We start from the raw sequence: 24,197 nt of genomic DNA on the forward strand, positions 1-24,197 counted from the left end.
CTCGAAGTCTGGAAGAGCAGGCCCATGGCCAGCGCTCGACAAGAGCCTCGCAGGCTACTACAAAGCTCCCCCGTCCAAACCTGCCCACAATTCCCCGCCAGTGTCTCCCACATATCCATGTGATAGACCCCATCGCAGGTACCTCACCAGAGGATGGGCCAGGAAACTGTACGAGCCTGTCATTGCACAGCAACGGGACACCCTCTGAGACCTTCACTCCAGACAGGGCGACGAAGCGATCGATGCTTTCAGGAAACATTGTCAGACTATGAGGCTGTACGAAAAGAAAGATAGCATGAGCTATCTTGAGAAAGCGGCTGTCGACGCTGATATGGTCGAGGGTTGGGAGGAGTTTCAGCGGCAGTGGGCAGGCAAGAAGAAGGCTGAAGAGGAGCTGAAATGGCGGCAGCAGGAGTATCAGCGAGAACAACAAAGTGCAGCGCAACAACAGCAACAGCAACAACAACCCCGGCAGGCCAAGCCAGCGACTGGACCACGTAATGCGAGCTCTAAGGCGGCGGCAGGTGGCAGTGCATCTGCCAATGCCTCTCAATACCGGCCTCTGACTGAAGCAGAAGCACTCGCTCTACGAGTTCTGGACGCGAAACAAAACCTGGACGACCAGACCCGAGCCTACGACAGGGCCAGGTGGCAATACCCCAAGCCTCCTCTCTTCGTCGTCAATGCTTTAGCGCACGCTGTAAAGCGAGCACAGGACGAGTTGGCCAATGCCCAGCAGGTCGAGGATATCGCACGCAGGGCGAGGTTGGCAAGGGCCAAAGCAGCAAATCAACAGCAAGGGGCCAGTAGCAGCACCGCGACCCAAGGTGCAGCGAAGAACCAACCGGCTCAACAAAGTACCAGCAAGACCGCAACTCCAAAACCAGCAAAAGCAACACAACCGTCCAAGACCACAACTCCTGTCGCTAAATCAGAGAATCCTTTCGCCGTGGACCCCGCCTTCCTCGCCAGAATCAAAGCGATGAACGAAGCAGCTCAAAAGAAATCGGCATCCCTCCAGAACAAGAGCGACGCAGAAGCAGAAGCCGACCTAGCGACGAAGCGTCGAAAAGCAGAGCAAGACGAAGCGTTTCTCGAGTCTTTGAAGCAGGGCGGTACTTCTGCTGGCAGCCAAGGGAAAGGAAAACAGAAGGCGACAGACGCAGACCCTCCAGCGCAGCCTTCGAAGTACCAGGCCCATCCGAGATACGTCTCCCCAACGGTCGAAGACGCAATGGGCGAGGGTGAGGAGCAGAAAGAGAAGACCAAGACGAGGAAGAAGAAAACCAGCGGCTCCGGCATCAAAAAGAAAGGCGTCGTCAAATCTACAACGAAGAAGAAGAAAGGCCCCTTCATCGTAGAGAAATCCAGCGACGACGAGGAAGAGGAAGAGGAGGATTTATACTCTTGATGACGGAAAATCGACACGACTTTCTAGCAAATGTATTCAGCTTCATCTTTCGAGTTAGAAGACCTAACCTAGGCAACTGCACACATTGCCTACCGCCAAAAGCGCCTCCTTTCGCGAAATGCTCAACTTTCAGAGTGGCAGTCAACCTGCGATCGTCCCCAATGCGTGATTCTGGCCTAGTTCCTCAGGCTACTGCACGCACTCCACACTGCAGCACTTCTCCGCGCCAGGCCCCTCCACCTGGAGTTCCCGGATCTTCACCGAGTATGTAGTGCGCAGGAACAAGGTAAGGAGATTTGCGAGGGGATCTGGTATAAAAGCCATGTGGTCTGCCACGCCGTTCCTGCAGAAGAAGGTCTTGATTTCAGCGCTAGAATCGACATGATGCGTCTTTCGAACCTATCTCTACTCCTGATATCCAGTTTTGCTGCTCTGTCGAATGCGTTTACTCATCCGCACCGGCAGAGATGTTCCAGTCTGGCCCATCACCCGGTCTTGGGACATTCTAATGCGAAATTCCTGAATTCAACATATTACCCAACGAAGGCACTCAATGCCTCGAGTAACTTCAACGCCATCCCCTTCTGCGAAGTCTACGGCTCAGCAGCGTACGGCAACAACGATACTCTGATCTTCGCTCTCTGGCTGCCAGATCAAGCCAACTACGAGGATCGGTTCTTAGCCGTAGGAAACGGCGGCATGGCAGGCTACATCGACTACATCGGCATGCTCGCCCAACTGAACAGCGGCCTGGGCGTCGCAGTCGTAGGCGGCAACGCGGGCCACTCCGCCATCGAGAATAACGTCGGCGTCGGCGCCCCGGGCGTCTACCTCCCCTACCTGCACGACCGCGACCAGGTCGAGGCGTGGATCCATAACGCCATCAGCCTCCTCGCGCCCGCGGCCAAGGCCTGGACGCAGGCGTATTATGGACGACGGCTGAGGAAGTCGTATTATTATGGTTGTAGCACCGGGGGTGCGCAGGGGTTTGCGTTGGCGAAGTTTTATCCCGGGTTGTTTGATGGGGTTTATGCGGGTTCGCCGGGGAATTGGTATAGTCATCTTGCGTTGAGTTTTTTGTGGAATGCACAGCATACAAGTGTAGGGTCCTGTTGATGTGGTTTGGGGGATGTGGTTGCTGACGGTGGTGTTGTAGACGACCGAGACGAAGCTCACGCAGGCGGAGTTGAATCTCACGACGAATGCGGTGCTGGATGCCTGTGACGAGATCGACGGAGTCAAGGACCGTGTGATCGAGAATCCGTTACGATGCCCCTTCGACATCGACTCCCTCGCCTGCAAATCCTCAAGTCAGCCATCATCAAATCCACCTACCTGCCTCACCCCCTCGAAAATCGCCTCCGCAAAAGCCATCTACGCCGGCCCCAAACGCTCTGACACCCACCAACCCCTCTACGCCCCCTTCGCCCTCGGCAGCGAAATCCAATGGTCCCTCCAAGAAGGGCCCCTCGCCTCCGCCTTCAGCGTCCCCATCCTCCAGAACCTCGTCTTCAACAGTCTTGATTATAACACCTCCACCTTCAACTGGGCCTCGGACGTCGACGCCGTCACCGCCCGCACCGGAGCCCTCATCGACGAGAACAGCCCCAACCTCTCCACCTACCGCAACCGCGGCGGCAAACTCCTCGTCACGCAGGGCTGGGCGGATCCCTACAACGCCGCTGAAGTCCCCATCCAGCACCTGCAATCCATCCAGTCGTTCTTCCACGGCGATGTGGGGGATTGGTATCGCTTGTTTATGATTCCCGGGGGAGGGCACTGCGGCGCGGCGAGTTATTATCCGCAGGTTCCGGCGGAGTATCATATTTTGACCAAGTTGATCGGTTGGGTGGAGAGGGGGGAGGTTCCGGAGAGTGTGCTGAGCTGTGCGCCGCCGGATGGGAGTGCGAGGACGAGGAAGTTGTGTGCTTGGCCGGCGACGGCGATGTTGGTCGGTGGGGATGCGGAGGTGGCGGGGAGTTATGTTTGTCGGTGATGAGGATTGGGATGGCAGAGGTTGCGCTCGAGGTTCAGTGTCGTGTCTTGATGCTTGATCACCACCTCTATGCGGATAATGGTCATGTCGTGTCGAGCGACACTGGCTCGCTCCATCGAGTCTGCAGTGCCCTGCAACAAAGCTCGTTCATCTGCCGACACGAACGTACCCACAACATCTCCCGAAATACTCATCGTGACGATGTCCGTGATGGTGTGTGGATCAAAAAAGAAGAACATTCCGTGCGTTGCTTTTAGCCGGGACGGATTAAGTCCATCGCGTGTTCGCGGCCTCGAGACGAGGCAGGTGTTCAATCACCCTCCGCTCTCCACCTTCTTCTCCTCTTCCTCCTCCACATCCCCAATTTCGCTCGCAGACAATTTTTTTTCCAAACGGCCTTTCACTTTCTTTTGGAGTCTTGTTTTTCATCTCTTTGGAACGAAGAAGAACGCTCCCATGGATGCGAGCGAACATGACCGGCGAAGACGAGTCTTGTTTTGGCTTCCAGATTCCCCGAGGCAAAGTTGTACACACATGGCCATGCGATACCGAGGCCGCCTGCGAAGTTTGCACCGCTGCGCCAGCCAGCGCTGAGTATTTGAGTTCGCAGACGCGAGGAGAAATCTTCACCGCCGACTGCGTGAAAGGCTGGCAGTGTGCCGACGCCGCTCGAGACAATGATCAGGACCAGCAAAGATTCGGTCACCCCCGGGCCTGGTATGATTGTCAGCCAAGCAGTGGCACACATCAACCTTTTAAACACCCTTAGCAAGCCATCATATGCTGGGGAAGCAGCCAAGGATCCTGATCACCAGCCAGCGAGCCCCATTCGCGGCTCACCAAAACCAGATCAATGTTGTACGACCGAAGTGCGTAGTCATCCAAATACTCGCGATGCTGACACCGAGACCGAGCCCGTTCTTCAACAGCGATATCATCAGTGCCTACGATGGTGTCAAGCCGACGACTTCGACCAAGTAGCTCGATGTCGAGGGCGACGTTTTGGACTTGGAATGGGATGTCCTACGAAGAGATCTTGCCACGCCGGACCTAAGACGAGACGAAGTCGGAACACCAATGTCTGAAACATGCCTCTGGAGAAGAGTTCACCTCCAGTCCTGGAATGCCACCGCAACGCGATAGAGGGGACCTTTCCTTGCTCAGTTCGTATCCAGTTCGAAATTTTACTCGGGAGGTGAGGTCGGCTTTCCGGCACCCCGAGATCAAACCATCTGGCGCGGAAACGTGGAGGCACCGGAATATCAATCAAAATACCCCAAGGGTACTCCGACATTCCTCGCATTGGCGCCAATAGCTCCATGCAAGTGTCGCTCAACGACCTGAGCGATATTGCGGCCAAGAGGTCAGCTGGACTTCTGTAGGGGAGCTTTCGGGCAAAGATTCAGACTGAGGATAGTGTTGGACTGGGGTTCCCGTACAGCACTGTTGCCGAGCTATCTGCTCGTTTCTGGTGTTGTCGTGTCAACTTGGCGCAACATACCGCCGATGTCGAGACTTGCCCGTCCTCCGCCTCGCCTAGGTCGGCTCCACGGTCCTCAACATCCTGGCGGTGAACCAGCTGATTCCAGGTTTTGATCGCCAGAACCGCTTGCAAACATATTTGCGCAACAACGGCATTCAGTTACCACCTTTTCCATGTGCTCAAAGATGTCAGAAGCACAGAAGAGCGAACGCCGCAAAGGTTCGACGGGCACAAGATGGAGACAGGCCATTGATATGTTCTTTCTCCGTGCAACGAGCCCTGCAGCGAAACGAAATAGCCCCTGTTGGTCCACATATAGCTGCAGAGTGCTCGGGAGTGGGTCTTCGAGCATGAACCACGACCTGGATCGTTTCGAGAAGGGCAACCGATACCCCGAATGCCGGGCTGCAAAGACTTCTACGCGGATGTCTGCGACGGCAAAAGAGATGGATCTTGAGAGTGCTGCTTGAAACCTACCGGATCAGGGCAGGAAGTCGAACATATCTTCCTTAGAAATGTGAGGCTCTCGTAATGCCCGGAGAAAAAGCGTTTGCAGCACGTGGTGAAGTGGCCTCGTAGACCCAAAACAAGCATCTCCATGAGGAAGAAGACGGCATCTCGTTGCCGCTGCCAATCAACCCGCAGCACCTCCGCCGACCATGGGCCGCCAACCCGCGTTGCACACCGTCAGATTCCTGGTTTCGCAAGGGCCGAAAAGCACGACTTTCAACTCCACGCCGCCAAAGTCATCCAAAATCGGAAGCATGCAGCGTCATTAGGCTCTCGGATTCGCGGGGCGGCCCGGACACTAGCGTGCTCAGTATCTGCAAAAGTCTCTGCGACGATGATGGACTTGCCGATGTTAAACCACTGACTATCTCAGCAAATGCTCGAGTCTTCACGCATTCGATGCCGTGACGTATGCTGACACTACAAATCGCCGCTTTTGATTCAAAAAGCATCATCGTCACCCAGCACAAAACGCCCAGCCCGGAGCACAAAAGTCTTGGAGATCCGAAGTGTGGCGATATCTCGCATCGCATGCTTTCGGTGTGATCACGGAGGTATGGTGGACCTCACCGTTTCCATCTCACCTCCGGGCCAACATATGAGATCATCCACCTGTGCCAACCACGCCGCTCGACAGGTGTGACAGCATGGCGGCTGCGCTGATATGCCTTCGTCAGCGAGAATAGTGGACGCCGTGGATCCATTCTTCACGAGCTCAAAAGGTAGGGTTGTGAACCTCTTTCTTAAACCTTTCACAGTTTCCCCCAACTCTCATCTACTCCTCAATCCTATCCTCTCTTACTACTTCCACGGACCTATACACTTCGATGGCTGGACCGTCTAGAGCTGGCAGCGCTTGGAGCAAAGGAGACGAGAAGGATATGGACACGCCTTATTCCGTTACGCCAGATGCACAGTCCATCCAGCGGGAGGAGAAGGTCACATCAAAACTGGGACGAGTCGTGGGAGGATCGTTTGTGGAATTAAACAAGGAGTCTGCGGTTCACGACGATCATGGCCCACTTGTCGAAGTCGATTGTGAGATGCCACTCACGTTGACGGAGCTGGTACATCAGGACGGCAAGGAATACTTGGTGCTCACTTTCGCCAAGGGCGACTGCGAGAACCCATTCAACTGGAACCCTTGGTACAAGCGAAGCGTGACGACGATGCTCAACTTGATGACACTGTTCATTGGACTGGCGACCACGGCATACTCTTCCGGCATCGACAGCATGTGTGAAGAGTTCGGTGTGTCAACGGAAATCGGTCAAGTCGGTCTGTTCCTCTTCAACATCTCCTGCGCACTTGCACCTTTGGTACTGGCGCCATTCTGCGAACTGGTCGGTCGAAAGGTCATCTACGCCGGCGCGTACCTGTGCTTCTCGCTCTGCTTCATCGGTCTTGCGCTGGGCCAGAACATCGGTACGATACTAGTCATGAGAGCATTGCTTGGTCTCTTCGGCTGCGTGGGAACTATCCTCGTTGGAGGAACCTTCGACGACATGTACGAGCCACGAGACCGCGGTGGCCCCATGGCCATGTTCGCATACATCGCCATCCTCGGTACCGTCGCCGCACCCATCTACGCCGGCTTCATCGACCAGGCCATCGGCTGGCGCTGGATCGAAGGCATCCAAGGCATCTCCAACATCCCACTCCTCATCTGCATTTTCATTTTCTTCCCCGAGACCCGCGGCGGCGCTCGCCTCCATAAACGGGCCAAACAACTCGTCAAAGCCACCGGTGACGAACGCTATGTCGCCGCCGACGACATCGAAACGCCCACCCTCAAAGTCATGCTCAAAGCCTCCTCCGTCAAAGCCATCCGCATGCTCGCAACCGAACCGGTCGTCTTCGCCTTCGGCCTCTGGATCGGCTTCACCTGGTTCGTCGTCTTCCTCTTCCTCAGCGTCATCCCCATCACCTTCTCCGAGAAACGCGGCTGGAGCGAAGGCGTCTCAGGTCTCCCATACATCTCTCTCGCCCTAGGAACCACCCTTGGCTGGGCAGCCCACCACCTCCAAATGCGCAAGTACAACCGCATTGTCGACGATCCGGACCGCCGCGTCACGCCCGAACACCGCCTCTACGGCGCCATGTTCGGGGCTATCTGGCTCCCTATCGGCCTGTTCATGTACTCGTTCACTCAATACGGCTACCTCCCCTGGATTGCACCAACCATCTCCCTCGCGCCCATTGCGTTTGGGATTTACTTCGTCTTCGAGGGCACATACTCTTACACTGCAGATTGTTACGGTGATAGTTCGTCAAGTGCGATTGCCGGGCAGGGACTGATGAGGAATACGCTGGGTGCGGTGTCGCCGCTATTTGCGAGTCAGTTTTTCCATGGAATGGGAAGTCAGTACGCCGGACTTTTGCTGAGTCTGGTGGCTACTGGGTTGAGCATGATTGCGTTTGTGATGTTTAAGTTTGGGCCGAGACTGAGGGCGAAGTCGAAGAGGGCGAGGCAGTATTAGAATGCTGTTGATGGAGTTAGTTGTATGTAAACGTCGTGAAATGATGTGAAGAATCAGCTCTCAGTGCTTCCATTTTCAACTCGCTATTGCGCGGTAGTAGTACAGGGTATCATCCTGAAAACAATCCTCGAAACAACAATTCATCCACAATTCTTCATTCCCATCCAAGCCACCGATGCTCTTCCCAAGCTCAGTTGAACCAAAACGAGACGGAGAAGCTGTTGGTGAGACTCTCCACATAATGCCACCAGCCCAACGGGACGTAAAGGGCCTCACCCGGGCCCAGAATCGCCTCCACGTACTTCGCCTCCTTGAAGCGCGGGAACTTCTCCTCCAGCTCACACGCCTTCTCCGCATCCATCTCCGCTGCCTTGCCCTTCGAGGACACAAACTCCACACACACGCTGCTGGTATTCGCCATCTTCACGCCGCGCTCGTCCACGTCCATGGGGTAGAGCTCCACTTTCTCCTCCGGCGCGTACAAGCGCACGTACTTGTGTCCCACGACCTGGCAGAGGATGTTGTGGTACGCATCCGTGTGAAGTGGGGTTTTCGTGCCCTTGGGGCCCAGCCAGGCGTGAACGAGCGGCTCTCCCAGCTCTGCGTTGCTGTCCAGGCCAACGGTCAAGGCGGCAGCGCCTTTGGGAGCTGGTGGCGCGGAGAAACAGTAGTCGGGAGTGAGGATGTCACTTCGCAGCGCTGGGACTTGGGAGAGCAGGTCGTGCTGGGCGAGGTAGCCGATTTGAGCGGGATTCTCGGGGAAGATGAATCGCTCCATGAATTTGTGCACGGTCATCACTTCCTGAGTCCAGCCCTTTGAGGTGTAGCTTGCTCCGATCTCAACTGGGACGGTGCGGCGGCCGCCGAGCGTGCGCTCTAGGAGGTAGGTGGCATTTTGCCACCGTCGAGTTGCGGGCCACTCTCCGAAGGAGTCGTGGATGACCATGGGACCGCCGTAGTTGTCGAGATGCTGCTGGAACTCGAACAGGGAGAGAGGCTGGAGTTCTCGCTGGATGGGATGGTCTGTGGTGAGGGCTTCTGACTTGCGGCTGTTGAGGACGATGGGACCGATATGCTCGCCGTAGACATCCAAGAACGCCTCAAGCTTGTCAAACATCGCCATGATCAAGATTCTCCTGCCTGGAGCGCCTGCGACGAAGATGGCCTTGTCGAGGTGCATGATGGCCCTACAGAAGCAGCTCTCGCAGATTTGGTCGTTGTAGCCCACGATTCCATTGCAATCGGTCCCATTTGGAATGATGAGTTTCTGGAGTTCCTCCGCCGCCAGGTGAAGGCATGCCTCCTCATAGAGACGTCGCCATTGCTCAGGCACGTTGTCATATTGCCACGTGTAGATCTTGAGGTGCGCCAGCTGGTAAGCTTCTACTGGCCGCGAGTAAAGCATTGCAAGCGCAGCTTGGCCACAGAGTTGGATCTTGTCATCCGGAGGAGCAGTGTTGAGAAGCTCTTCGGTGAGGTAGTCTGTGACCGTCGCCAACTTGTCCATTCGAGCTCTCGCCCAGGCCACTCTCTCGGAGCGGTCTGCGTTTGTCAGCTGCAAGTTCGGAGACGTCCTTTCACCAGGGGAGCAATCGTTAGTAGCCGCGGTTAATGTATGCCTTACTTTTGTTCTCTTGCTTGAGACGGTCGGTTCGGTATGCTGCCGCCATGTTTGCATGTGTTTGTTTGTGATGTGAAGGAAGAAAGTGGATGAATGCGAGTGAGAAACGTTTGACGTGAGCTTGTGAAGTTGCACAGGCAACGGGCGAAGCGGGCCGCTAGCGCGTTTCCGAATTTGGCAGGAACGTCAATTAAAGTCAATCAAAGGATGAGAATGATTGAGAAAGGAGAGGAACGTTCTTCAGTGGTGAATATGAGGGTCACATTTACATATCATAGGGATATCAAAGTCTGTCAACAGGTATCGAAAGATGTTTTGTAGCCCGTGGACGTACATTCTCTGTGATGTCGAGAACGTCTTGTCTATATCTCCAACGATCCAGTCAACTTGACGTCTCTGCTGCTAGCTCCAACGAAAATCGGGTAGCTGCCCTTCTGAAGCTTCCACTCTTGCGCGAAGACATCCCAGATGCTCAGGTCCCTCCTCTTCAACGAAAATGTTGCAGTCTTGCTCTCTCCAGCCTCAAGCTTGACCCTTTCAAATCCACGAAGCTGGTTCTTTGGAGCCGTCGGGATCTCAACATACAGCTGAGGGATTTCAGCTGCAGTGACATCTCCGGTGTTCTCGACGGTCACAGTGACGTTGTAGATGACATCCCACAGCTGCTTGTGCCCACCCTGAGGGATGATGGCGTCCGTTGCAGTGTACTCGCTGGTGCTTACGTTGGTCTTGGTGACGACCAAGTCGGAGTAGGAGAAGCTCGAGTAGCTGAGACCGTAGCCGAACTCGTACTGAGGAGTGATGTTGTACTTGTCAAAGTGGCGGTAGTCGATGTACAGACCTTCAGTGAAGTTGTCTTGTGGGAAAGGCCCAGAGCCGAGAGTCGTGTTGAGGAGGCTCCCATAGTCCGCCTCTTTCTTTGCCACAGTGAACGGCAAACGACCAGATGGCGAGACATCGCCATAAAGAACGTCGACGATCGAGTTGCCAGTCTCTTGGCCTGGAAGCAGAGCGAAGACAACGGCAGTGACGTTAGGGTGATCGATCCACGCATCTACGACACGAATACCAGCAGAGTGAATGACGACAATGGTATTTGTGCAGTTGGCCGCGACGTTGTTGATCAGTCGATCGGAGAAGTCATCTTTCAACGACGTTCGATCGAAGGACTCAGAAGCATAGGCGTTGATGAACACGAGACAGGCGTCGGTGTTGACGTTCACGGTTTCTGGGTTGACGCTTGCAAAGTCCCATCTGACCATGCCACCATCCTCGATCACACGTCTCTGGACGGCATCGAAGGGACTGATCAAGAACGACGGGGTGTTCGAGCCACTGCCGCCGCCTGTGACCATAGTCCCATTCAGCGTGTTCCAACCAAAATTGACTTCGTAGCCTCCGCCGAATCGAGATGGGTTTGTCCAAGGCGCATCTGGCGTCTTCGCATCGTAGCCGTAGATGTTGAGGAATCTGGGTTTGCTCAAAGGCAGAGCATTGTCGACGTTCTTGACCAGAACAGCACCAGCGGCTCCAATTTCACGGATCAGTGACGCATGGTCGCCTCGTACATCGACGATTGGAGCTTGCACGTTGTAATTGTGCACAGCCACATCAGGATAGCCATCGCTCTGACCGATGTGGTACCACGCAGCAAGAATGCGAGTGACCATGTCATTGAGACGGCTCTCGGCGACAGATCCATTCTTGACAGCCTCCGTCAGATTATCGCCCCAGTAACCACCGTCAGGCATGACGAGATCTAAACCAGCATTGGCCGATGCAACACCCGAGTGCTGAGCGTCCCAGTCGCTTGTCACAAATCCTTGGAATCCTAGCTCCGTTTTGAGGATGCCATTGAGAAGCTTGCTATTCTGGCATCCATAGCTGTTATTTGTTCTCTGGTAGCTGCACATTGCAGATACGGCTCCAGCCTTCAGTGAGTCCATGAAAGGGAAAGCATAGAGCTCGTGGATCGTTCGGTCGTCGGCGTTGGAAGAGATTGATTCGCCCATAGATCCTGGCAATCGTCGCCATTCTTGTCTGGAGTATGTCAGTGTGTATTGCCCATGTAAGAGTTCTTTTTACCTACTCATTGAGCAGCCAATGCTTCATCTGTGCCATGACACCTTGACCCTGAAGACCGGTTGTGACAGCACCCATGCCGACGGAGGACAGGAATGGACTACAACCACAGTGTTAATCGTCGTTTACTTTATTGTAGCTCGCAGAACATACTCAGCCCCAAAGCCTTCCCAGTTGCGGCCTCCTCTTGCGACTCGACCAAGTGGACCTCCTACAGGCAGGAGAGCAATATTGATGCCTTTGCCACGGTATTCCTCACCCAAGGCTTTGCCATATCGGTACATCAGGTCTCGGTCGAAGGTAGCTCCCACTGTAAGTTGAGCTGGGAATGATGAGACAAATTCTTGTCCTCGAATCCCATCCGGAGCATCTGCGAAGCACAAAGCCTTGATACCGAGACGATCAATGGCTGGCGTATTTCCAACGCATGTGCCTGTGTGTCCTCTTGTCATATTGACCTTTTCTTCAAGTGTCAATTGCTCGACGAGTGCTCGAGCTTTGGTATAGGCATCCTGCCATTCTGGACTGACGCCACCATTACCCTCAGCTGGAGGAACGTGAGCTTTGATCCTTTCCCCATGTTATGTATACTGACGAGTTGGATAGACAGGAGGACTCAGGCCGTAAAGCGGCACCTCAGACACATTTGTGTAGGTCAAGGCGTTCGAACAGAAAGTCAACGAGAGCAATGCTCCCGCTGCAGATGCGAATGTCTTCATGCTCGCCGAGAATGAGCTGGATCAATGGATCAATGGATCAAACTCTCGCCGGCGCCGGGCGTCAGGCGTATTTCTACTCTTCATCGTCTTCCCCGTCACCCGATCCCGCCAGCGTAGTTCTGCCATTAGCTCGTCAAGCATAATCAAGAACTTGTTTACTTGTCGTTGTCCCGCGATGCCGCACCGCCTATCCGACCAGAATATGGGGTCATCATCTTGGCCATGGGGCAACAGGCCTGTCTGATAGGCATGCTGCCTCGACTCGAGCTCGCCGACATGCTGCCGATCGGGATGTTCGACAGATTGTGGTTAGATCAAAATAGAGAGCCGCTCCACGTCCCTGTGGAGGTGGTGTGCCAAGACTGTCGGTGGTTCGGTGCAAAGCTGAGTGTCGAAATTCGTCAACGCACCGAACGATCATCACAAGATACCAACGTACCAATGATCAAAAAATTTGTGGCTGGAGCTCTCCAGAGCGCTAAATCTACGAGTTCTGAGCCTGCGTGTAGTCGTCGTGGGCGGGCAATCGTTTAGATGGTCCCAAAATCGAAAAAAATTCACAACTCCTCCAAATGATCCAAAACCACCATATCAACTTCAAAAACAATTGGGGAGAGCTGTATGCGCCTCCTTGACTGATTCCGAAACGGGGAATTGAACCCCGGCCTTGTCGGACCTCGAGTCTACAAGAAACTCATGAGAGCGACAAATCCTAGCCACTATATCAAAGTTAGCAACTGATTCGACCATTGATACGAGGTATGCAACGAACCTAGACCATTTCGGACTCTGATTGGATGGGAAAGCTAAGCTCTGATACGTTCATAATAGCTGGCAAGCTTGCTTCGACCCATTCACCGTCATATGCCTCCAGTTGCCGGCAGGAGCTTGGAGCTTCACCAGGATATATTTTTCTTGGCATCACTAATTCTTCTGCTCACTTCTCTTCTTCTGAGCATTCAGAATACTCAGTTCAAGGCAAAGGAAGAGCTTCAATGGTGTGCAAAGCTGTCGAGTGTTCTCTCAGCAAATGGCGCAAGGCTGAGCCGAGCATCAGGCTACACAGATTTTTTTGTTGACCACCATCTACCATCGTCGTGAGATTGAAAGCTGGAAACGCTGGCGAGTATGTCTCTGCATGGAGGATTGTCTTGCTGACACGTGGACAAGCTTAAGGCTAAAATGCGTTGCAAGGCTGTAGCTCAAAGTTAGGCACTGTGCACCTAGTTTCGGCGGTCTACGAGACCGGTCCTACGCTTGTCAGGACTGTCGCAGAAAGAAGTTTGCCTGAGATGTCCCTCATCTAATGCGTGATCTCAGAGACTCTGCTACTGTATCCGGCAGCCCATAGTAGGAACTGGGACTGGGCACCGAGGACTTGAGCACACAGGATAAAAGCGTTCAATTCCCAACGATCGGCGGCAAGTCAGCGGTCAGCCAACTCCAGTCAGCGCCCATATCAAAATCATCGAACCAGCCAAAGCCGGAGCCAGTTACAGGTAATGATCCATAACCCGACGGATCGCCTTGGGGCAGAAAGGGACCGTTGTATGCGAACGACATCGCAGGCCCCGGATTCTGGCCGGTATACATAGGATTTGTGCTCATCGCTAGACCGTCCATGCTGACATTGATAGGCATGCTTGGAGCAGCCGACATTTGTGGATTCTCCATCCAATTGTTTTGACTCTCCGTCACCTGGAGAGGTTCTGGGCGTTGATTCGCATCATCGGTGGCTTGGTCCGGTGTTGTCGATTGGGAGACAGGCTTGGTGATGAGGAGCGTTCCAAAATATGGCAAGACCACTCGCTTTGGGATCTCACTCTGGTCCGTGAAGTGAGCACTCGATACTAGCTGCTCCAAGGCAGCATAACACTTCCGACATATAAGGCCAGCAGCATTGGTCGTTCCACCGTGCTTGATTGCATCCAGAACACGATACAGCATCCGCCAATCGCTGTCCGCATTGGCTTGAGGAGCTTTCTGATAACAGGCCACGCCCATCAGGACGATCACAGCCGCCACAAAAGCGGTAAAGTTCAGGACCGTACCAAAGGCAGCGACCGAAGGGTCGGTGTCGAATACCTCCAGAAACCCTTCTAACAGACGCCGGCAGTCGTCAATGCAGCTGTCGCGATTCCATCTGTACCGTTCTTGGTTGGCGGATCGTAGTAGAAATGGTAGGTGAACGTGAGCTCTGAGCTGATGGAAATGGATCAGACGATACAGTCGAGTGTACTTGTCACTCAGATCTGTACATGTCCGAATATCGTCCAGGTCGAGATATTTGGCGGGCAGCTGTGCTTTGATGTTATCCATATCCTCTTCGACTTGCAGGACTGCAGCCCAGTTAGGGCCCTTCACATTCTGTAAGCAGTCGATGACCGAGCCTGTCAACAATCCGAGCTGACGATATAGCCATGTCCCGGGAGAGATAGAATCCATAGATTGGACCCTGACATCGCAGAATTCTTCCGAGATGCAATACGGCAAGCCAATCATCAACGAAACCCATCGATCAGCATGGAACAGCTGCCAGAACAAAGACTCATGTTTCTCCGACTTTCGACGTACGTGCAAGCCATTCAGTTGAAGGAGAGCATTCGCTCGTCTGTAGATTGTCCATGCGCGCCTGGGTTGTAGGGAGCTAATGTAACACAGTCCCAATGCCATCAAGCAGCCCAGACCATATTCACACCCAGCATATTCGTCCACGTTGACGATTCGTCTCTCGACTGCGGGCAGATATCTTTGTAAGTCGCCCGTGCTGATGGCCAGACTTGTCAAGAGTATCCCCAGCAACGATGGATGCTTAGCTTTGAGTCCTTGCAAGGCGAATGCTCGAAGAGATTCGCACTCCTCCTCACCCCAGACCAAGCCAAGCGTGTCTCGATAGAGAGGCCACCAAGAGCTCTGGTTGTCGAGAATGTCGTCGAATTCGGCCTTGGGTGGAAGGGACGCACAAAGATCTCGTACGGCGTCCTGGCGTTCCGAAGAGACTGATCTTGAGATTCTCTCTCGGTGATTGTCCAACACCTGGCCATCTTTCTCTTCTTGCGACGGGTAGAGAGTCGTTCCAAGCGCGGGATTGTTAAGCAAGCGCACGAGCGGCGCGCAGGCTGATCCTAGGTCTTCCTCTGGTTGATTAACCACAAGGTTCGAATGTCCCGAATGTGAAGCTTCACTCCGATGAGCAGGTGTATTGACATCCGCAAGAAGTCTGTCAAGGGCGTTGTGGTTGATATCATCGGGAGACGACGTGGGAGATTGGTTCTCCAGTCGGGATTCAAGTTCACGTATGTAGGCTTTCAGTCGTTGATTTTCCACTGACGCATCTTCTGATAGAATTCCTTGCGCAGTACAGTCGACTCCGCGTGATATACATTCCCTACAAGAAGAGCTGTTTTGGTCCGTTCCAGAGCAACGAATCTTCCTTTTTCGACCTAACGGCTCGAATCGATCAGCAAACGATATCCAGCGGTGGACAGGTCCCACGACATCATATGCAGCCTTACATGGTAGACAGCTCTTTGTCCCCTTCCGCATACGTTTCTGTACGCCCGCGTACTGATCCGGCGACGCCATGGTCGAGACGGACGAGGAGGAGGAAGAAGAGGAAGTGCACCGCGGACGAAGCGGCTGAAGCACTAGTATCCTGGTCTCTGCTTACTTCAGCAACCTTAAATGTATCACCCGCCACTCCATCAATTTCTTTCCGAAAACGGCTTGTTCGTAGTGGAAACTGTGTGGACTAACGGACGACTGGAACTCTGCAGCACGGTTAATCAGAGTGCTCCATATCTATCGTGGAAGTGTGCCTTAGGACCAGCATTGCAGCATTCCGACAACGACCTCACGTGGGGAACGACGTAAGAAGACCACGCTAAGCCCATTTAAGAAGTAGCAATGTTGCCTGCCATAAACCTGTGGCATTGGCATTCTCTCGCGAGACAAACCACTCAGTAGCCCAAAAAGACGCTTGCTCTCAAACAAGACCCAACGAAACTTGTTACGACAAATTGTAGGGCTGGGGTAAGTCGTGGCCTCGCTGTCAGTGAAAACAACACGAAGGCAATCCCACGCGCATTCCAGTATACAACTGTGACCCACGATGCTTACGAAGTTACGCGCGCTCGGTCGTCAACACTCCATTAGAGAAAGATCTCCAAATGGGCTTCAGTTCGCCACCTCCCAGCAGAAGATGGTCCTTGCTGGAGCTGAACGGTAGACGACCACAGGACGTCGCGCGGACGAAAGGACGAACGGCGTTCGTCCGCGATTGACTCCTCAAAAAAGATCTCCTGGACTAATATGATTCATTCTTGCTGCATTTAGGCTTCGAACCGGCAACGGAACGGCCAGTGATTTCCATTTCCCGCTGCATCAAGGTCTCAATGAGAACCTGCTGGGTTCGCACGTCTCGAGTTGAGCTGTTTTATATAAGCTCTCTGCAGTCTGTCGTACTCATCCTCTTGCACAACAATTCCACCCACACATCGCACCTGACACGATGGACGACACGAAAGATCGCACAGCAGATGCTTCTGAAGCACATTCGACCAAAGAATCGCTCGACAGCCACCCCAATTCCATACCACCACCAAATCAGCTCGATGAACCGAACGATGGAGACGCCATTGTGTATCCGACGACAGCCAAGCTCATCTTGATTCTCAGCGCTGCGGCACTTTCGATCTTCCTCGTTGCTCTCGACACAAGCATTATCTCAACGGCCATTCCACAGATCACGGACGACTTCCACAGCCTGGACGATGTTGCTTGGTGCGTGGGAAACAACGATGTAAAAGGAACTCCGACGCTGATTGTGTAACAGGTATGGCAGCGGCTTCTTCATGACTACGGCTGCATTCCAGTCGATGTGGGGCAAAGGATACAAGTACTTCACTGTCAAGACAGTCTTCTTGCTCGCTGTCTTCATCTTCGAAGTCGGCAGCCTGATCTGCGCCGTTGCACCCAACTCTACAGCGCTCATCATTGGACGTGCTATTGCCGGAGTTGGAGGAGCTGGTATCACTTCAGGCTCGTACATCATCGTAGGGCTGGCCGCTCCTCCAGCACGCACGCCGGCTCTTCTTGGCGTCATTGGTGCCAGCTTCGCCATCGCCAGTGTCATTGGCCCATTGCTTGGGGGTGCCTTCACGGAGAACGTATCATGGCGCTGGTGCTTTTACAGTAAGTGTCAAGCTCTGTACCCTTTCGGCCTATCGATCGTTGACATGTGCATTCAGTAAACCTCCCCATTGGCGGCGTCGCTGCAGCCGTCATCTTGTTCTTCTACACGAATCCAGCACACGCCAAACCCGTCCGCGCTACATGGAAAGAGAAAGTCTTACAGATGGACATCGGAGGCACCATTCTTCTCCTAGGAGCCGTCATCTGCTTCCTCCTGGCCTTGCAGTGGGGCGGCGTCTCGAAAGCATGGTCATCCAGCGATGTGATCGGGACCCTCGTCGGTGCTGCTGTGATTTTCACCGCTTTTGTCGTCGTGGAGATCTACCTAGGTGACCGTGCAGCAGTGAACACACGTCTGTTGAAGGGCAAGACCATGGCTATCATGATGGCTTTCAACTTCATTCTGTCAGGATGTTTCTTTGTCCTGCTTTACTACCTACCCATCTACTTCCAGGTCGTTTCGGGAGTCGATGCGGCGCAATCTGGCATTCGAAGCATTCCACTGGTCGCCGGAGCCTCCATTTTCGCCATGGTGGCTGGCTTCATCATGACAGCAACCGGGGAGTTTCAGCTGGTCAGCCTGGTTGGTACCGTGCTTGTCACCATTGCCAGTGGCCTAATCTACACACTTGCAGTCGGGAGCGGCAGCGGAGAATGGATCGGATACCAGGTGATGGTTGGCATCGGTCTCGGTTTGTGCATGCAGACGGCCGTCATTGTTGCACAGGCCATTGTCGACCCAGCCGACCTAAGCACCGCCTCCGCAATGGCTCTCTTCTTTCAGCTCCTTGGAGGTGCAATTTGGTTATCCGTCGGCCAGTCGATTTTTACGAACAAGCTGATTTTGGACTTGAGGCAAGCCCCTTCGATCGATGCTGCGGCAGTCGTTGCTGCAGGTGCGACTGAGCTACGAAGAATCCTCTCTGGGGATGATCTGAGCTATGCAATTGAAAGCTACATGGCGGGTCTCAAGAATGCGTATGCTATTGGCATTGCACTCGGAGGAGTAACGTTTGTTTTGGTGCTGTCTTCGATTGTTTTCGATCGCAGGAAATTGCCGAAGGGCAGTGCGGCGGCTGCGGCGGCTTGACAGATGATGTCTTCCGATAGAATAGACTTATGTGACCTGCTGTAGAACGGACATTTTAATGTAATTGTGGTTGCATCATGTCTTCGAGCGCAAGGAGTCTCTTGTTCCCCGAACTGAAGTCGACCTCATTAGAGCTCACAAGCTTGTGATCAACATCGCCGTCTACCCACTTGGCAGCGTACTCAAGGCCGTCTCGTTCCCACTGCTGGACCAGTTTCTTTGCCTTGACAGGAAGCAGGACCTTCGAAGGAGCCTGGAACCATTTTGGCTGGATCACAAAGGCGAGCATGATCCGAGGTGTGGTTGTTTTGTTAGGCATGCCTGCGTGCCACAAGCGTAGGTCTCTTAGAATAATGCTGCCCTTCTTCGTAGACGGCTGGACTGGCGGTGAGTGTTGTCGCCTTTCTTCAACAAGCTCCGTCTTGATAGTCAGATCATGCTCGCCATCGGCATACTGGTTGTGTTGATCAATATTGCTGTCTCCATGGCTGCCAACCCAAATCTCCGTTGAACCATTTTCCACCGAGAGATCACAAAGCGGGATGTTGACTGCGTATGCGAAGGGATACAGCGGATGCGGCTTGTCGACGTCGCTATGTACTGGCTGCCTGGCCGTTGATTTCAGAGCAGTATTGCCATTCGCGTAGTGACATACGGGGGATGGCCCGAGGACCGATGACAGCACAGAAACCACAATCGGATTCGCCCAAATGTCTTGGAACATAAGATCGGGTATCAGCGGTGGTGCCTGGTCCATATTCCCCTTGTTCCAGTTGAAATGATGGTCCGGATTTCTTGCAATCTCCTCTGCTTCTGGTCCTAACTTCGCTTCGAGTGCATTGATATGTGAAGGATCAATGACATTCTCCAGAACGACTATTCCATCCCGATGAAGGTAAGTTATCGCCTCGGCGATGATTTCTGGGCCCGCTGTCCCAACATCTCGTTCCGAGTCCTTAATACGTACTTTGTGCACTTCTTGATTGTACAGCTCGTGGTCATTGGCGTTTCCATTCTGTATTCGTGTCATTGCGCCGTTCGACTTGATCTAGGAATTGTTCAAGGTGTTTTCCTCCTCGACACTCTGATGGACCCAGCCTATATTGACACCGTGGCGACGGTGGCTCTCATTGATGTTACGGGAGGATGTTGACTTGTAGAGGTGAGGTTGCATCGGGGAAGAGGGGCAAGCCGGATTGCCGTTGAAGGAACAACGCGTCGGCCACCTTGCTCGCCTGTCTTCTCACCTCCACCACCTACCTGCAGATGGATGTGTACCTCCTCGTTGATAGCGTCTTTGCCGCCATTGGTCACTAGAGCGGGTCTTGATAGGCCGTGATGTTGCATACCGCAGATCCGCTGCTCTCACCAGGTGTCGCGTGGTCGCCATGCCGATATCATCTTCGTCCCTATCTTCTCACAGACACGTAGGTTTCAAGACCGCAGAACACTCAGACCTCGGATTCATGAAGCACTGACTAGTATCGACAGGACACAGAAGATACTAGAGACGAGTCAACGCCATTGATCGCAGACTCGATCGGCGAATCCAGCACCATGGGCAACGCGACGGATACTGGACATAGCCTCGATGGCGACGTGCCCGGAGCAGACATTCTCAAAGGCGATGTCATTATCGGAGCCATTGCAGGAGAAGACGCTCGTGTCGCTTCAGAGCAGGAACATAATCTAAGCTTTCTTGAAGCTCTCAAGTTGTATCCCACTGCCGTAGGGTGGAGCTTGTTCTTTTCGCTTGGGTATGTTCAAGTCTTGGTAGATGATGCTGCTATGTACTGATCGGCATGTCAGCATTATCATGACGGCCTTCGATCCGCAACTCCTTGGTAACCTCTACGCAACGCCTGCTTTCCAGCGAGATTTCGGGTACTTGTATGAGGGCGAATACATCATCAGTGCACCATGGCAGACTGGCCTGAGCATGGTAAGTAATCACAGAGTGCAGGTCGAACATTAGCGATGACGGTCATTCACTGACGGCTTACAGGGTAACCCAATCGGCCAGGTCGTAGGAGCTTTCTTCGCTGCCTACCCCATGGAATGGTATGGACGGAAGAAGACGTTCGGTGTCTGTGTGATCCTCACGGCAGCATTCATCTTCATCCAGTTCTTCGCTCGATCTCTGGCAGTACTACTCGTTGGTGAGCTACTCGGCGGACTGATTCTTGGAACATACGCTGCGATTGCGCCGACCTATGCCTCCGAAGGTACGTTATGAACCTTTGCGAAGTTGTGATTCCGCTGACTGAGACAGTGTGCCCCGTTGCACTTCGTGGCGTTCTCACCAGTTATGTGAATCTGTGCTTCGTGATGGGGCAGTTAATCGCCAACGGTGTGATCGCTGGGACGAGTCAGTTGGACACTCACTGGGCGTACAGTGCGCCTTTTGCAGCTCAATGGGTCTGGCCCTTAGTCATTCTCATCGGGTGGCCATTCGCGCCAGAATCTCCGTGGTAAGTATACATATACCGTCATGAGCCAAATTGGAGGTAGCTGACTATTTCTCAGGTGGCTCGTCCGAAAGGGCAGGATGGAAGACGCAGAACACTCCCTTTGCCGTCTCGCATCGTCTAAAGTCGATGTCAAACCTACTCTGGCCATGATCATTGAGACAGATCGTCTTGAGCACGAACTGGAAGCAGGAAGCACGTACCTCGACTGCTTTAAGAAGATTAATCTTCGACGCACAGAGATAGCCGTTGGAGTCTACTCAATCCAGGTCTTCTCAGGTATTATTATTGAACAAGGGTCCATTTGCCAACCATGTACTGACGTATCCTTAGGTATCTATCTCGTCGGCTATGCAACGTACTTCTTCCAGCTGGCCGGACTGCCAACACGAGAATCCTTCGACATGAGTGTCGGCTTTCTTGCCCTTGGATTCCTTGGAACACTGTTCTCGTGGGTGTTGCTCATCCACTTTGGCCGGCGGGTCATCTACAACACAGGCCTCTTCCTTCTAGTCGTGCTTATGCTTATCATCGGCATCCTGGACTGCGTACCAAACTACAAGGAACATAAGAGCGTAATCTGGGCTCAGTCTAGCTTGATGCTCGTCTGGAACTTCTGCTATGATTTCTCCGTTGGACCGATCTGCTTCGTGATTCTTTGCGAGGTCTCTGCCACCAAGGTCCGAAGCAAGACAATCGCAGTAGCGACAGCGATTCAAGCACTTCTCGCGATTGGAATGACAGTTGCAATCCCGTGAGCCGGCTCCACCCTTGTACTGTGCAGATGGCGCTAACCAGGATATAGTTACATGATCAACCCAGATCAGGGAAACATGCGTGGTAAGATCGGCTTCTTCTACGGTGGTCTCTCTTTGATCAGCCTTACGTGGGCATATTTCCGTGTGCCAGAGACGAAAGGACGGACCTATGAAGAGTTGGACATCATGTTCTTGCGAAACGTGCCCACGAAAGACTTTAAGAAGTATCGAGTCGAATGATCACAGCAGCTTTGTCTTTTGATACGCGAGATACCGACAGCACTCACGAAATTCCAGGCATTGCCCAGTTTCCCACACTGCAGATACAGTTTGTGTACGTGGTTCAAAGTAGCTACAGCTCAGACAAGCTTGACGGCTAAAGAGGGCAATGCTCACGATTGCCACTGCGGGCAAGAGCTACTTTACAGCCGCGATAGACCAGGCGATCTGCTCCTTGATCAAACTTCTCTAGCCCTCTTACACGTCGGCCTTGCTCTCAATGCCCTTGGTCGATCACCTGTACGAGCGAAATTCATTTCAGCATGGCTGCCAAGACCAATGAAGAAGCCATTGAAGAAGTGCCTGTCCTCATCGTCGGAGGCTCTCTAGTCGGCCTGACGTTGGCAGCTCTACTAGCTAAATATGGCATCAAGTGTATGGTTGTCGAAAAGCACTCGTCGACTGCCATACACCCCAGAGCTACGGTCATGATGCGTACGTGCCAGTGTTCTTGTACTACCATCGTACTAACAAGGTCAAAGCTCGAACAATGCAGGCATTCAAAGAATTGGGACTTTACGAAATCATGAAAGAAGAAAGCCTGAAGTACTACGATGAAAGAACCTGCATCATCACCACTGAAAGCCTGGCTGGGAAACTTCTGCACAAGTGGTTGGAGGATGTGAACGAGGTACATCAATCAAACGTCTACGGGCGGCATTAAACTCACATTCAATTAAAGGGTATCGAAAACGTCTCAGCAACCCGCCGAGTCTTCCTAACGCAACAAGCCCTCGAACCACTCCTACGCTCCAAAGCAAAAGCACTGGGAGCATCGCTCCACTTCTCAACGGAAGTGGTCTCCCTCACGCAAGACTCCAATTCCGTCACGGCAACTCTCAGAAACAGGGATTCAGACACGACCTACCAGATCCGCAGCAAATATCTCATAGGCGCAGACGGCTTTCGCTCAACGACCCGCTCCCTCCTGGGTATCCAAACTCAGGGCCCCGGCCTCTTGAGCAGAGCGTTGACGATCTATTTCGAGATCCTCGACAAAGAGAAGCTAGCCAAACTGGCCAATGCACACTACAGTGGCGTCATCTACGTGGCCAACGAAGTTGTTCGATGTTTCTTCCGTTTTGACCGAGACAAGAAAGAGTCCTTCCTCGTGATCAACAGTGCTGGAGAGCAGGGGTCTGAGGAAAGTAGGTTCCCGGCAGATACGGCGAGTATGGAGAAGGCGAATGAGTATTTGAGGGCGGCGATTGGAGATGAGACTATCGAGTTCAAGATCCATCAGTTGACGACTTGGGAGGCTATTGCTGATATGCCGGAGAGGTTGAGGGAGGGAAGGGTGCTTCTTGCGGGAGATGCTGCCCATAGGATGCCGCCGTGAGTATTGCACACAGCCGGCATACGGGAGATGTTGCTGATCGTTGTGTAGATCTGGCGGTTTTGGCGGCAACACAGGAGTCCAAGACGCCCATAATCTCGCCTGGAAACTCGCATACGTCCTCAAGGGGAAAGCAGGCCCTGAACTGCTCGAGACGTACGAAGAAGAGCGATATCCAGTGGCAAAGCATACCGTCGAGAACGCCTTAGCTCACTACGTCCACCGCACAGAGCCCATCCTATCTCACCTCGTCGATGAGTTCAATGTCAAGGAGAGTCCCGTCGAGCACTTGGAACTAGCGTATCGATACCACTCCAAAGCGCTCTTCACAAACGGCCCTCTAGACGCATCGAATATAACCGAAGATCCAGCGACTTCAATCGCCGCTCCAGGCAGTGTCGCTCACCACGTCCTGGTAAATACGTTCGACGGACAGAAGAATATTGCCATCTCCGAATTCTTTGGAGAAAGCTTCGTGTTATTCGTTGGTCCCAAAGGGGGACCTTGGATCGACGGCATGAAGACGTTAGGGAAATGTTTCAAGACTGTGCAATTGGCATTCAATAGTGACAATGCCTTTGCTAGGCGATATGATGTCTTGGAAGACGGAGCGGTGCTGGTGAGACCTGATGGGTTCGTGGCGTGGTCCTGTCGTTCTGTCGTTGGCGAGAGAGTACAAGACGCTGGAGCGCTATTGGAGCAGACCAAGAAGCAGGTTCTTTGTTTGTAAGCATGCACACCGATGCAGCTGATCTATCATACATTCTCTAT

The 24,197-nt window shown here is 53.3% G+C and overlaps 11 protein-coding genes and 1 non-coding gene across 12 annotated transcripts; 6 read left to right on the forward strand and 6 right to left on the reverse strand.

The window, feature by feature from the left end:
* Positions 1-295: 295 nt before the first annotated feature.
* Positions 296-1,411, forward strand: M409DRAFT_26000 (uncharacterized protein; the record flags this gene model as incomplete). Its single annotated transcript, XM_033807916.1, has 1 exon — positions 296-1,411. The coding sequence occupies one exon, from the start codon at positions 296-298 to the stop codon at positions 1,409-1,411; it is 1,116 nt and encodes a 371-aa protein (XP_033664708.1).
* A 553-nt stretch (positions 1,412-1,964) lies between these two features.
* M409DRAFT_68365 (uncharacterized protein) lies at positions 1,965-3,407 on the forward strand (the record flags this gene model as incomplete). Its single annotated transcript, XM_033817803.1, has 3 exons — positions 1,965-2,019; positions 2,064-2,512; positions 2,568-3,407. 3 exons carry the CDS (start codon positions 1,965-1,967, stop codon positions 3,405-3,407), a joined length of 1,344 nt encoding a protein of 447 aa, XP_033664709.1.
* Positions 3,408-3,807: 400 nt separating this feature from the next.
* On the reverse strand, positions 3,808-5,140 carry M409DRAFT_57297 (uncharacterized protein; the record flags this gene model as incomplete). Its single annotated transcript, XM_033813589.1, has 4 exons — positions 3,808-4,121; positions 4,220-4,430; positions 4,909-4,986; positions 5,054-5,140. 4 exons carry the CDS (start codon positions 5,138-5,140, stop codon positions 3,808-3,810), a joined length of 690 nt encoding a protein of 229 aa, XP_033664710.1.
* Positions 5,141-6,227: 1,087 nt separating this feature from the next.
* M409DRAFT_68366 (uncharacterized protein) lies at positions 6,228-7,880 on the forward strand (the record flags this gene model as incomplete). The annotated part of the gene is made up of 1 exon (XM_033817804.1): positions 6,228-7,880. One exon carries the CDS (start codon positions 6,228-6,230, stop codon positions 7,878-7,880), a length of 1,653 nt encoding a protein of 550 aa, XP_033664711.1.
* Positions 7,881-8,070: 190 nt separating this feature from the next.
* Positions 8,071-9,387, reverse strand: M409DRAFT_68367 (uncharacterized protein; the record flags this gene model as incomplete). Its single annotated transcript, XM_033817805.1, has 1 exon — positions 8,071-9,387. The coding sequence occupies one exon, from the start codon at positions 9,385-9,387 to the stop codon at positions 8,071-8,073; it is 1,317 nt and encodes a 438-aa protein (XP_033664712.1).
* A 476-nt stretch (positions 9,388-9,863) lies between these two features.
* On the reverse strand, positions 9,864-12,302 carry M409DRAFT_68368 (glycoside hydrolase family 3 protein; the record flags this gene model as incomplete). Its single annotated transcript, XM_033817806.1, has 4 exons — positions 9,864-11,541; positions 11,591-11,683; positions 11,737-12,130; positions 12,179-12,302. 4 exons carry the CDS (start codon positions 12,300-12,302, stop codon positions 9,864-9,866), a joined length of 2,289 nt encoding a protein of 762 aa, XP_033664713.1.
* Positions 12,303-12,941: 639 nt separating this feature from the next.
* On the reverse strand, positions 12,942-13,031 carry M409DRAFT_t52. The gene has a single exon. It is a non-coding gene; the product is annotated as a tRNA-Glu (tRNA).
* A 672-nt stretch (positions 13,032-13,703) lies between these two features.
* On the reverse strand, positions 13,704-15,887 carry M409DRAFT_26005 (uncharacterized protein; the record flags this gene model as incomplete). Its single annotated transcript, XM_033807917.1, has 1 exon — positions 13,704-15,887. The coding sequence occupies one exon, from the start codon at positions 15,885-15,887 to the stop codon at positions 13,704-13,706; it is 2,184 nt and encodes a 727-aa protein (XP_033664714.1).
* A 925-nt stretch (positions 15,888-16,812) lies between these two features.
* Positions 16,813-18,585, forward strand: M409DRAFT_26006 (uncharacterized protein; the record flags this gene model as incomplete). The annotated part of the gene is made up of 3 exons (XM_033807918.1): positions 16,813-17,084; positions 17,137-17,495; positions 17,552-18,585. 3 exons carry the CDS (start codon positions 16,813-16,815, stop codon positions 18,583-18,585), a joined length of 1,665 nt encoding a protein of 554 aa, XP_033664715.1.
* A 75-nt stretch (positions 18,586-18,660) lies between these two features.
* M409DRAFT_57302 (uncharacterized protein) lies at positions 18,661-19,615 on the reverse strand (the record flags this gene model as incomplete). The annotated part of the gene is made up of 2 exons (XM_033813590.1): positions 18,661-18,666; positions 18,725-19,615. The coding sequence occupies 2 exons, from the start codon at positions 19,613-19,615 to the stop codon at positions 18,661-18,663; spliced, it is 897 nt and encodes a 298-aa protein (XP_033664716.1).
* A 527-nt stretch (positions 19,616-20,142) lies between these two features.
* On the forward strand, positions 20,143-22,051 carry M409DRAFT_68371 (uncharacterized protein; the record flags this gene model as incomplete). Its single annotated transcript, XM_033817807.1, has 7 exons — positions 20,143-20,342; positions 20,395-20,527; positions 20,591-20,810; positions 20,858-21,056; positions 21,112-21,332; positions 21,387-21,807; positions 21,859-22,051. The coding sequence occupies 7 exons, from the start codon at positions 20,143-20,145 to the stop codon at positions 22,049-22,051; spliced, it is 1,587 nt and encodes a 528-aa protein (XP_033664717.1).
* A 302-nt stretch (positions 22,052-22,353) lies between these two features.
* M409DRAFT_26009 (uncharacterized protein) lies at positions 22,354-24,156 on the forward strand (the record flags this gene model as incomplete). Its single annotated transcript, XM_033807919.1, has 4 exons — positions 22,354-22,525; positions 22,573-22,721; positions 22,773-23,425; positions 23,478-24,156. The coding sequence occupies 4 exons, from the start codon at positions 22,354-22,356 to the stop codon at positions 24,154-24,156; spliced, it is 1,653 nt and encodes a 550-aa protein (XP_033664718.1).
* Between the last annotated feature and the right edge of the window lie 41 nt (positions 24,157-24,197).

This window comes from Zasmidium cellare (assembly GCF_010093935.1).
Source record: "Zasmidium cellare ATCC 36951 unplaced genomic scaffold M409scaffold_29, whole genome shotgun sequence".
In the NCBI taxonomy this organism is placed as follows: domain Eukaryota; kingdom Fungi; phylum Ascomycota; class Dothideomycetes; order Mycosphaerellales; family Mycosphaerellaceae; genus Zasmidium; species Zasmidium cellare.